General features: G+C 36.8%; 1 protein-coding gene across 46 annotated transcripts in view; it reads left to right on the top strand.

Annotated features, from left to right (window-relative positions):
- Positions 1 to 12,838, top strand: part of PTPRD (protein tyrosine phosphatase receptor type D) — an 834,341-nt gene that overhangs the window by 814,953 nt on the left and 6,550 nt on the right. For all 46 annotated transcript variants that reach the window (XM_019815913.3, XM_045043800.1, XM_045043802.1 and 43 more), the window contains 5 exons: positions 4,436 to 4,721; positions 5,162 to 5,340; positions 5,962 to 6,088; positions 7,451 to 7,576; positions 10,813 to 10,967. In XM_019815913.3, the coding sequence (XP_019671472.2) occupies positions 4,436 to 4,721; positions 5,162 to 5,340; positions 5,962 to 6,088; positions 7,451 to 7,576; positions 10,813 to 10,967 (873 nt within the window). The remainder of the gene's footprint in view (positions 1 to 4,435; positions 4,722 to 5,161; positions 5,341 to 5,961; positions 6,089 to 7,450; positions 7,577 to 10,812; positions 10,968 to 12,838) is intronic.

Here is a 12,838-nt window from a genome sequence, read left to right as displayed (position 1 = left end):
GAATTTAACAATTGGCTACTGCTGGCTCGAGCACACCATGGGTGGATAATTGAATAAAGTTGTAGAGGTTGAAAGCACAGAAATTCATAATTTATTACTGTACAGGGAAGGAGGGGAAAACAGTCCAAACTGATTCTTAAATTTTAGCCCTGAATAGCAAGGAAAGAGAGAGAGGGAAGAGCAGATTTGAACAGAGAAGATGCTGATTAATCTTGGAATCTATTTATCTCTAAAGAAATTTGAGGGTGGCTTGAAATATAGGTCTCCACTTATGCTCAAAGAAAAGTATATCATCTTAGGAATCATCTGTTTGAAGATTATTGCTGAATCATGAAGGGGAATGAGAGAAATGAGGACAGAACTTTGGGGACATTATCTACATTTTGGCATTTGGCTAAGGTATGTGAATTAGAGAAAGAGATACAGATGGAAAAATCCAGAGAAGCATGAGGATTATCATTACAGGAATTAAACAGAAACCAACGAAGAAAGGGTTTTTAAGGAACCTACGTTCAGGATCGTTGAACAATACTAAAGGGATGTTGTTGAGGGGTGGGCCACAAGAAGGGCACCATTTTTTTTCTGATGCAACTGGCAGAAAGCAGTGGCAACACCATCGAATGTTGTGCTAAAATTTAACATCTCACAACTTACAATTGAGCCCCTCTTCAGCCATTTACTATTAGCTGTGGGACTTTAGGGCAGCTCCCAGATATTATAAATCATAGAAGGGAAAAGGGAACTGACGGACATTTGCTGAGTGCCTCCCGGGAAGCAGTGTGTTTGGAAGGCACTTTGCTGGCATCTCATTTACCATGACAATATATGGGAAAGTAGTAAGTTCTTCAAATGTAAGATATTATTTATTTGAAATATGAAGAGAAAGGGGAGAACAGCTTGAGGGGGTAGATTAAAGCAAGATGTTGAAAGCCTAATCTTAAATGATCCTGCAGTGATTGTATCACAATTTTCTCAGCTTTAACATTATCTATTCCTTTCGTCAGCTTCAGAGGTAGAATTTTAAAATGAGTTTGCACCCACAATGTTACTGTGTCTTCCTTTATGTTTGCAAACACTTGGCATGTTTAATTCAGCCTTAAAACTTGCTAAGTAATTAACTAGAGTTAATGATCACTATCGCGATTTAAGAAAAAAATGGGAAAGCAGGGAAGAGTTTAAGTGACTTTCTCAAGGACACTCAGCCATTGGTATCTGGAAAAAGTGTGTTGAACTTCATGATCTTACTTAAAGCTAAGAAACCTCTCTAACATTTAAATACCCAAGAACTCTTCCTTCTAAAGATGAAGTAATACATAAATTAAAAGGGTCCACTCCTTCTCTATCTTCCATATGAATAGCAAGTTTGAGGAATTAACAATATTTTGAATTGGCAGAGAAGAAATAGGTTTTGTACAAGTAATAGCCTCTCTTCTGTCTTTTTTCCCCCATAGTTTGTAATTTAGACTCAGGCACATATTTGATTTTTTCCCTCAGTTTTTTGGGGAAATTGCATCCATACCACCATGAAGAGGTTGCTACTGTTTGAATCTGGAGTTATTCCTACCAATTTTCCAAGATCCCAAGATATCTTTTTGTCAGAATATAGATCCAGAATATAGACATTTGGAATGGTCCCTGCTGCATTTTTTGGGAAAATATACCTGCCATTGTCTAGAATTGACTTATTTAGGGCTCAGTTATAAGGCTTATGGCATGGTTTGCACTAAAAAGAATTGCATGACGTTGTATCCAATTAGAAACAATGCACAATTAGGATGAAGATAATTAAGTAAAACAACGCAGAGAAAAAAGATATTACTCATGGTCTTAGAACCTCCTAAATGTGAGGGCTATCCCCTTTCTCCAGTTTAAGTCTTACTTAGTTTCTTTTAATTGCACTGTGATGGCAGATCAGAAGACCCAGACACAGAGGACTCTCAAAGCATTTTCCTCTCTCCCTGTTCCCTACCTAGCACTGTGGAGCAGTCTTCAGGCCTTCTCTGCATAATTCTGAACCTTTGTCAAATGTAAGCTTCTTTCACTGACTGAAGGGACTGAAGGGACTGTCCTTCTTTCTCAGTAGGCTTACCGAACATGGATGGGCTGCTCATAGCCTCTGATGCCAATTACTGATTTATTTTCTTATTTCACAAACATTAAGCACCGACTTCATGCTTAATTTAGGACACAAAAAGGTAACAGAAAAGTTAGTTCCTGCTCTCAGGATATACTCCATGATTTGAGGATGATGACCCTACCAGACTAGTTAATAATACAATGTGATTGAGACTGTAATGGAGTGGCATTTGAGATACCACTTAGGTGATCTGGAACAGAGGGTGATTAATCCTGCCTAGGGACTGGGAGAGAGGGGTAATGGGGAGTATCAGGGAAGGCTTGCCATCTCCCGGTTCTATTAGTGGAACAAACTAAGTAAACGGGACTTTGTGGATCTGGGTACATCAGATTTCTAATTGTTGTGTGCTAAAAAAATGTCTGTCGCTTCAAAGACTCTTTGTCTCCAAAAGCTTTTGCATTACATCTCAGTGTCGTATCACTTTGTGGTTAAACCTTGAATGCAGTCTTAGAATGAAAATCCAGAGGCTCTCTGACTAAATACTAACAGTCATTTTTTATGTCTGACAGGACATAAAAAGTAAGCAATTTTTAAATAGTGTTCCTATCATATTCCTGCTTAACCTAGTCTACAAACCTGAGGGCCTTTGTGTGGAAGCTAGATTTGATCTGTACTGCTCAGTACATAAATAAAGGTATTATTTATTACAAAATGCTCACTTACCACCTTGTAGGCACTTGGCACTAGAGAGAAATTGCCATTTCAATTGAGTCAGGTACCCTAGTGCTCCCTAAACTCATCCATTTGAAGTTCTGGTATCTTCCTTGTACAAGTGCCTCACTAGGCCAATGAAAAGTTTCATATGTAACTCCGAAAGCCAACATATGGCTGCAAAAGCCATTTTTTTCTCTTTTGCTATTCTAGCCTCCTAAATTCCCCGTCCTTTGTGTCCTTCAAGTCCTGGTTCAAATGCCACATCATGCACAAAACCAACACATCCTGGTTTTTGTTTGTTTTCTTTCTGTCCATTAGTATAAATAGTTAAGTAACCTTTTACCTCATTGATAGATGTTGAGCTCTTTAAAAGTAAGGTCTAAGTCATCTTTAATGTTGTATCCCACATGTTACTGAACAAAGTACTGTTCATTGAATGAAGAGAAGGATATGTTGATGGACAGATGGACAAATAAATGAATGCATAGATACGCAAATGACAGGAAACAGTGGCATGTAGCTAATGAAGGAGACTGTTGCTTAGTATCTATGGTGGTTGTGTATACCTATTCCTGTTAATTACATGCTTCCCAGCCAGGTAAATATCCATGATCAGGAAGAGAAAAATATTTTGGATTCAACCATACTTGACACATAAATGGACTCACTCTAAAGAGTTTGCTAAGAGACAAACAAGACTTACCTAGAGATTTAAGAACACAGATGTGTTATTTTGCTAGTGTTCTTTCCAACACTTGAGGAAATTCCAATGTTTCAACCACCTGACTCTGTAATCCAGTTCAGTAAATTAGATTGTCTCCTTGGAACAGCATATCTTGTTTTGGGGTTTTGCTCTCTCTTACCTTCTCTTCTTTGAATCCGTTTCCACCAACTGGAAAATGACCCATAAGTCCAGAAGTAATGGAGTTTAAAAAATGCCTCAGAGCTTCTTCAATAACAAAGATTGAAGCTTTTATTTTCCCACTCAGAATACTTGAATTTCACCTGGAATTTCAAAATATGTTCAACTCTGGAAGAGAAGAAAAACTCGCCTGTACTCTCTAGTGATTGTTTTTTTATTAGGAATTTATTTCCATTGAGAATTACCTGCTCTTTTTTTTTTAAGTGTGTAATAGCAGTTCAATATCTTAATTATATATTTCCCACTAAATTGATCTTAAAACTTCCTTGCTGCATTTTAGAATATGAAATATTTCATACTGAATGATTTTCTAGTTTTTATTTCGCAAATTGAACTGAAATAAATGGAGAAGATTTGCAAAAAGATATAGCCTAGTTAGATATTAACCAATTTACAAAATACCTTCTAATATAAACAACCTAAATGTGTTTTTTAAATAACAGTTTCAAAATAATGTATGCTTTGTTTTACATGATCAAGGAGCATAGTGATTATGGATTTACATTTTGAAACCAAATTAATTATACTTGGTATTTGATTCCCTCCCCTCTGGTTACGGTGACTTGATAATACCTTTTATTTTAGAGTGCTCCAAAATAATCCCAATAGCTAGTTGAAAAGAATTAATGGATTTAAAACTTAGTTAATAAGAATGAAAATAATTTTTTAAGTGTTTGTTTCCTGGTAGATTTATTTAGACTTTTCTTTTGTTTTTCTTGTAGTGCGGGAGTTGGCAGGACTGGCTGTTTCATTGTAATAGACGCCATGTTAGAAAGAATAAAGCATGAAAAAACTGTAGATATTTATGGCCATGTAACTTTAATGAGAGCCCAGAGGAATTACATGGTTCAAACAGAAGACCAATACATCTTTATCCATGATGCACTGTTAGAAGCAGTGACTTGTGGAAATACCGAAGTGCCAGCTAGAAACTTGTATGCCTACATTCAGAAGCTGACACAAATAGAAGCAGGAGAGAATGTCACAGGAATGGAGCTTGAATTTAAGGTATGATATTGGATGTGATGTGGTAATTCAGAAGCAAGTCATTCTGGGATTGTCTCTGAATAGTGGCCTCACTTTCTTAACCTTTCAAGTTTTTGAAGTTACAAGATTCACTTGACCTTCTCAGGTGTCTGACTATAAAATACTTTTCTTCCTCTTTCCCTTTTCTCTGTCCTTTGCTTCCTAACAATACCTTGAGCTCTTTTGTACCTTAATTTAAACTGAGAGATCATACTCTCAGAACATACTTAAAAAGTCAGTAGACTATATGGAATCATTAGGTAGAAGTGAAAAGCAGTGCAGTTTGAAGAGTCCTTTGCTTTAAAATAAACAAAAGCTTTACTCTAAAGTTTTCCTCTAAAGAGGAAATCTCGGGTACATTGCGTCTAACTGTAGGCTAAAATTATCTTTGTCAGATTTTTTTCTTTTTTTCTATTCAACAGCGTCTAGCCAGCTCTAAAGCTCACACCTCAAGATTCATCAGTGCCAATCTTCCATGTAATAAATTCAAAAATCGCCTTGTTAATATTATGCCATATGAATCCACAAGGGTATGCCTGCAGCCTATCCGAGGAGTAGAAGGATCTGATTACATCAATGCCAGTTTTATTGATGGATACAGGTATATACGCTTGCTCCCCTGACAGTCCAAAGCCTTGATATTTACATGTGCCCCAGTTTCATAAGCCAGAATGAATTTCATCTCAATTGAAAACATCTTCTTTATGCATAGGTCAGCATTCAGTCCCTTGGTGTTTGTTTGTTTGTTTGTTTGTTTGTTTGTTTGTTTTTTGGTAGGAGTAAAGAAGAAGCAGTCATGGAGTCTTTATTCTTGCCTTTTGTACTCTTCCTTTAGAAACCATTTGGGTGTGGAAAGAGTTAATACAGAAGATTTATTTCATAAATGTAATAGATTATGTAAGAGTCCTTTCTACAAAGCAAAGCCACACCAGTGTTTAAGTGATTTGTATGATACATAAAACCGAGCTATGAGCATTGCACTAAAATTTAAATAATAATGAAGACCTACATGATAATAGTAACAAAGCAATTTCTTTTGCAAAGTCCCTCAAATATAGTAAACATTCTTATTTGATACACAATCTTAATGGACATTTACTACAACTGCAATGAAAATATGTTTTCAGTGTTCATCCTTGGGTTTGGTGTTTACATATCATATGTGAACCTTTGCGTGTTCTCTGATTACTTTAACATGCTATTTTTATTCTCTACAATTCAGACAACAGAAAGCCTACATTGCTACCCAGGGGCCCTTGGCAGAGACCACAGAAGACTTCTGGCGGATGCTCTGGGAACACAATTCCACCATCGTTGTGATGCTCACCAAGCTGCGTGAGATGGGCAGAGTGAGTGTCTTCTCATAAGACATTCACCATGAAGAAATGACAATTTCATTCTAATAACCCAAGGGCCAACATCATTTCTTTGAAATGCAGAGTTCTCTGGTCACATTCTGGGCCATTCATTACTCTGTTGGTTTTTAACTTGCAAAGCCACATCAAGTTCTTTAATTTGTGTGTTTTGGAGAAAGATCTAGTATTTTGTTTCCAGGCACAATCTTTTTTTTTTATTCTGGAAAAGCTGGAGTTTCATGAGCAAATGTACCCTCATTTCTCTGTGGGAATGAACTTGACTTCCTTACATCTGTGAAGCAAATTCTTATTTGCCCATTCTCCACCCAGGTTGAATAGTTACATAGTTTTTCCAAGGATATAATCTGGTAATCTCAGTTCTACTTTTTGAAAATGATTATTCTGAAAAATATATAAAATAGTATATGAGGCACTTGGGTGGCTCAGTTGGTTAAGTACCTGACTCTTGATTTCTGCTCAGGTCATGATCTCACAGTTGTGGGATCAAGCCCCCATCAGGCTCGGCACTGGATGTGGAGTCTGCTTAAGATTTTCTCTCTCTCTCCCTCTGCCATCCCCAGCTTGCTCTCTCTCTCTCTCTCTCTCTCTCTCTCTCTCTCTCTAATAAAATAATATAAATAGTGTTAGAGATACCTAAGGAACTACCACTTAGATTCAATAGATGCAAGCATTTTGCTATATTTGCTTAAGATATTTTCTTTCTCTCTTCTTTGTATAAATTAAATGGTAGAGATGGATCTAAAACCCATCATTTAAACCACATAAAGAGAGCAAAAAAAAATGCCAAACTAAGAAATTAACTTGACTATTCTGACTCTTCAGAGTTGACACTGCAAAATTTAGCCAAATCATTAAAACTGCCTGGACTTCAGTTTCCTCAACTGACAAGGGAGACTGGACCAAATCAATATAGAAGTTTCTTTCTCCATTCACACTTGCTGGTTCTTATTATTCCATAACGCTCTGATGCAAGTCTCCTCTGGTGGTGCAATGCATGATGGATAGGGCCAGCATTATATACAAGGACTGGTGTAATTATTTGGAGAACTTGTAGGTATGAAGACACTTATACTATCAAAGTATTCAATTTAATTTATGTGTGTTAATAACCTTCTGTATGCCAATTCTGTGCTTTGTACCATGGGCAAATATTAAACCACATGATTTCCCTCTTCTCAGGGAACTTATGGCTTCAAAGAGAAAATGGGTCACATGCCATTGGAATGGCCTTGAATTTTGAACTTTTTTAATGAGAGAAAGAAATATGTAGATTGATAGATGATTAGATAATATTTGTACTTTGTATGATTTGACATTAATCCTCTCTCCTTTTAGGAGAAATGTCACCAATACTGGCCCGCAGAACGATCTGCAAGATACCAGTACTTTGTTGTAGATCCCATGGCTGAGTACAACATGCCACAGTATATCCTAAGAGAATTCAAGGTCACAGATGCCAGGGTAAGTTTGCACAATCTTATGCTCTTAACCATTAGCTGAAAAGCAGGCTAAAATGAATCTCTGGGGAAGTCCCTGCATGGATCAGCCGGTTAAGTGTCCAGCTCTTGATTTCAACTCAGGTCATGATTTCATGGGTTCCTGAGATCGAGCCCCACACTGGGCTATGTGCTGACAGCACGGAGACTAAGTGGGATGTTTTCTCTCCCTTTCTCTCTCTGCCCACGCATGTCCTCTCTCTCAAAATAAATAAGCATCTCTGGAGAAACATCTGCCAAGTGATCATACTCCCAAAGTGTAAAGAAATAACTTATCTTGGAGGACTATTTTTTTTTTTACTGTAAGAGTAACTTTTCCTCTGTCTGGCAAGTGTCCTCACATGCAGGCTTGGCTTCCATTCAAACATAACATCTGGCAGCCCAACTTTGGGGATACACTTGGTGAGTGTGTGTCCTGGGAAGCATTTTCTGATTGGTTGGCTGTGCTTATATTCACTTTCTCAGCTTATTCTCTTTGGAGCTTTTTTGACTTCTTCATTACTTGAGGCTGTAAATATGTTGTTGTTTTGCAAAGCCCTCTAGGTCATGTGGACTTAGAGGTTAATTTGGTATGATTTTAAAACTGCAGAGCAAATGGCATTCTTTAGAAGACTCTGACAAGCTTTGCACATTCTAATTTGATTCCTGGCATGGTTTATTCCTCGGTGTGCTAATGTGTCTGTCCATGAGAGCTGTGCACCCACGACCCTTGTTGGCTAATTTTCATTCTGCATTTCTTATCTAGATTGCTGAGTCCAAGGTTCAGCCCTGATGTAAGATGTTCTATGCATAAACTTTAATATCCTTGCCTTTGGCCACTTTCAAACCATGATTACAAACATATCTTAGGAGAGAGCAGGGTCAGTCCAAAGCCTTGCTTTGTTTTTGGAATTGTCACAGTAGGTGGGTTGAATGAAACTCCAGGATACAGCTATTTATTTGATCCACTGTTTTTTTTGTTTTTTTGCTCTTTTGTTTTTTTTTTTTTTTTTGGTTTTTTTTTTTTGTTTCTTTTTTTTTTTTCTGGATAGCAGCTTTCCCAACCAATACTCATGTTTAGAGATTGTCTGCTAATCTCCAAAACCGTGCCCTGGCTATTGGCCTAAAGTGAAGGAGAAATTGGTTAGCAGACTGGTTGGCCCAGGTGACAGATCTGTTAATCCCAGAAAGTCTGAAATCTTAACTACTCTGAAGGTGACCATACTCAAGATAGCAGTTAATAGCAGTTAAGTCCGTGGGTTGAGTTTTTTAAGTTGCCCGAGTAAGCATGCTTTGGTTATACATACATACATACATACACACAGTTCCCCTTTCATAATTTGAAGATAGATATGTGAGTGAAAACCTTAAGTACATTCCAAGAAAATTCACCAACCATTTCTGATGGTAAAGACTGGGGGTTAGGCCCTGCAAATAACAGACACAATTTCTTTACTACTCCTCACTTGCCCAAATTAAATCTGATCACAAAAAGAAAAAGAAATATTGAAGAACTTATTCAAATTATTTTTTAAAAGGCTCCCTGTGATTTTATAATTTTCTTAGCTGCCATAGCATTTGATGTTTGTGCTCCTAGTGTGTTTCTAATCTGAACTTAGCAGTTTAGAGAGTGAGTTGGCACTTGGAAGACAGTATTGTTAAACAGGTAACCTTTAAATGGAGTCAGCTGGTGTCTCCTCCAAATAGTAAGGGTTTGTGCACATGACCTCTTCTTGCTGCTAAAAGCAACTTAGTCAGAAATGAAATCCCCAGGATATTCAGAGGAGGACAAATCTGCATTACCTAGTCTTTGGCTTCCTTCCTGTGCTTTCCAAACCTTTTCCAGAAACAGAGGGAAGTAAATCATGCTTCCATGGTTACCATCCATAAGTTAGTTATGGGGCCAAGCAGTTATTTGCATATTCCTCAGTGTTCCCACAAAGTTAATGTGATCTTCCTGTTTTATCAAATGATGACAGTCAGGAATATGCCCTTTTCCTGTGGAAAACACAAGACACAAGTTATGTATGCCCATCTCGAGCTAAGCCATCCCCTCCTCTCAGTCTGACTGAATGGGAAAGATTGGGTCTCTGTCTACTTAACCAGAATCTTGGGAACATGCATACCCATATCCAAAGGCCTTTAAAGGGGAAAGAGATGTTACAAAAATGGAAAGGAGGAACAAGTTGAAGGCTTAACTGGGAGCAGAGCCTCTTCAAATAGGATCAGTCTTTCCAAGCATGGAATTTGGACCCTCTCCCTCACAGCGGATTCAGCGAAGAAAGTTTATGGCCATAATTCTTATTCCTCCAATTAAAGAGAGGGTCCCTTCTGCTTTTCTTGTGCTTCTGAAAACACTGTTCTAGAAGGAATCAGAGGCACATTAGTAGATCTTTCTCAAATCATTTCTACTTCATGAGTCAGAGTAGTTTTGCCTAATCACTTTAAAGATTCGTCTCATATCCAGCTTGTTTTCTTTACATTGGTCTGTCTGTTAAACTCCCCACAGTGCCTAATTCCTGTGGTCAGCCAGAAGAGTGCTTTTTCAGAATAGAGTGTTTATTTGATAATAATCTCTTTTATCTCCTTGAGGGACCCCTTACTTCCTTCCCACCCAATAGCATAGTTGCATAACACACGCTATATACACTACCATGGCTAGAAATTGTATGCCTCAGAGACATGTGGGGCATCGAGATTAACAGCTACCCAGTTGGTGTCAGATCCTTTTAGTGTCACTATTTGTCATTTGACAATGCTAGATATGAGCAAGCACAGCAGACGGGAAGTTATTGTGACAATAGCAAAATCTCTGGTCTGGATGGCATGCCTAGTTGCTCCTTTCAATATTAAGTTATTGGCTCCTGAAATTTTTAAAATAGAGTATATATGTTCCACTTTAGTTTTGAAGGCAAATTTTGGATCATGGAAGCATTTACTAATATGGGAACTAGATGGCTTTTTACAAGAACCCAGGTTTTTACTTGGACATTGCCAGACTGAATTTGCAATTTAAATATATGTGAATATAGACAGTGTTAATAACAGATAAGACACATATGTGACTAAATTTCTAGTTAAACATGTTTCTAACACCCCCCACACACCTCTTTTTTTTTATTCTTTTTGGAAAAAAAAATTTCCTGCTGCTGTGGTCTGTACACTGGCTGGATCTTCCTGGTATCCTCCTCTGTGGCTGGGTATGTGGCTTTCTTTGTATAGGACGGACAGTCCCGAACAGTGAGGCAGTTCCAGTTCACTGACTGGCCAGAGCAAGGAGTGCCAAAGTCTGGAGAAGGATTTATTGACTTCATTGGCCAAGTACATAAAACAAAAGAGCAGTTTGGCCAAGATGGGCCCATTTCAGTCCATTGCAGGTGAGTTAACCATCAAGAATGATGAGTTTCCATTTGTGATGAATGTGATAGTAACTTTGAAAATGTGCATTGCTTTCTATTCATTGTCAGTACAAGCTTATTGTAGTGAATCAGTATAATTGATATTTTATTCTCAGACATATATTGTAAAATCTAAAGCAAGTCTCATTTCTCTCTTTTCAAAAATAAATGAAAATAACAAGAGGTAAGATTTTTATCCCCAAATTTTACATCTTTTAACAAAGACCGAACTGCATTTTTTCCCTTACCTAGTTTACCTTAGCAGGAATTGTTGTCATATCCCCTCATGATAATTTGTTCAGTTAATTATTTCTTACTTATTCTACTTCCATAGCATTACACTGATAACTATTCTTCTCTATCTCCTGTGTTTGTCTTTTTAGGAAACCCATAAATAGTTATCAAGCCTTAATGATAATACTAATTCTTGCCAGTCAGTAAATGATTAGAATGGTACCTCAGTTAAAATTGCAATTTGCTTGAAAATTGTTGCTATATCAGAAAATGAAGCACCTTCAAGTTAATTATTTTCAATAGTTTCCATGGCATTTTATAATTCAAGTCATTGAAGTTAATAGAAATAGCAAGTAAACGGTTCAGAAAGGACACTCACCATAAATTTAGTGGTTTTGGAAGTTGTTATGGAGAAACCCTCCAACAAAAGGAATTCACCTAATTTTATTTAAACTAACATATTTTCAGATTCTATCAATTTGAAGTCTCAATTTCTAATCCCTTTATGGTCGAAATCTTAAGGGAATTTACTTTAAAAATTTATTTTGCTTGAAAAAATGAAAGGGAAGGGAAGGGGGAACAGACAGGAAAAGGAAGGGGGAAAGGAAGGGTAAAAAATGGAAAATAAAAGAAAGACATAGATGCCAAACTATGATTTTTAGTGATATGGAAGACAAGATCTCAAAATAGGAGAAATATTCAATTTAAGCTTTAAGATACCTGAGTTCTAGCCTCACTTCTGTCATCCCTTAGCTCTGTGACTGTAGGGCAATTTCTCTTGGTCTCAATTTTCTCAGCTCATCTCTGAGATTCTTTCTAGCGCATCATGTTCCCCAGACATGGTATATTCTATGAGTAGTGGATCTTATTTATTCACATTGGCTTTGTGTTCAGTTATCCAAAATCCTTTGTTCTAGACAACCAAAGAGCATGTAGGGAATAACATATACACTCCAATATTCAGACACAATGGATGGTATAGATTGGACTTAAATTACCTGAGTATTCCCCTTAACTTTCTACATAAGTTGCCCAAATGCTAATTCAAACTTTTCTAGTATAAACTATAAAAAAGGATATATTTAATATATATTTTTAACTTTAGACATTGCCATAAAGTTAAGTGTATAAATGTGTTTACTTCCCATTGCTTTTACCATCACAAAATGATTTAAATACTTCTTTAGTATAAGGAGTTTACCTATGACCTGTTTATACACACACACACACACACACACACACACATATATATGTATATATATACACACATATACATGTGTGTGTGTGTGTATATATATATATATATATATATATATATATATATGATTTCTAGATATTTTACCTTATCTGGGAATATCCTTAAAATACTATTCACCTCATTTACAAGTTATTAAACTAGCATTCTGAAGTCAATAAATTCAGAAGTTGTAAGGCCACTGTCTGTTATTTTCTTGAAAGCACCTAGTAGAAATCCAGAAATCCTATATTTTGATACATTTGAGCAATCAAATCAAGGTTAAATAGACTCTGGAATACCTGGACCATTCAGGGGGGAAAAAAAAAAGATCATAAATCACAGCCTCTCAGGAGTAAGAGAGACTTTCAAGGTTGAAAGG

This window comes from Felis catus, chromosome D4 (genome assembly GCF_018350175.1).
Source record: "Felis catus isolate Fca126 chromosome D4, F.catus_Fca126_mat1.0, whole genome shotgun sequence".
Classification (NCBI taxonomy): Eukaryota; Metazoa; Chordata; class Mammalia; order Carnivora; family Felidae; genus Felis; species Felis catus.
The sequence above is the reverse complement of the archived record's forward strand: the minus strand, read 5'-3'. Positions and strand labels throughout refer to the sequence as shown.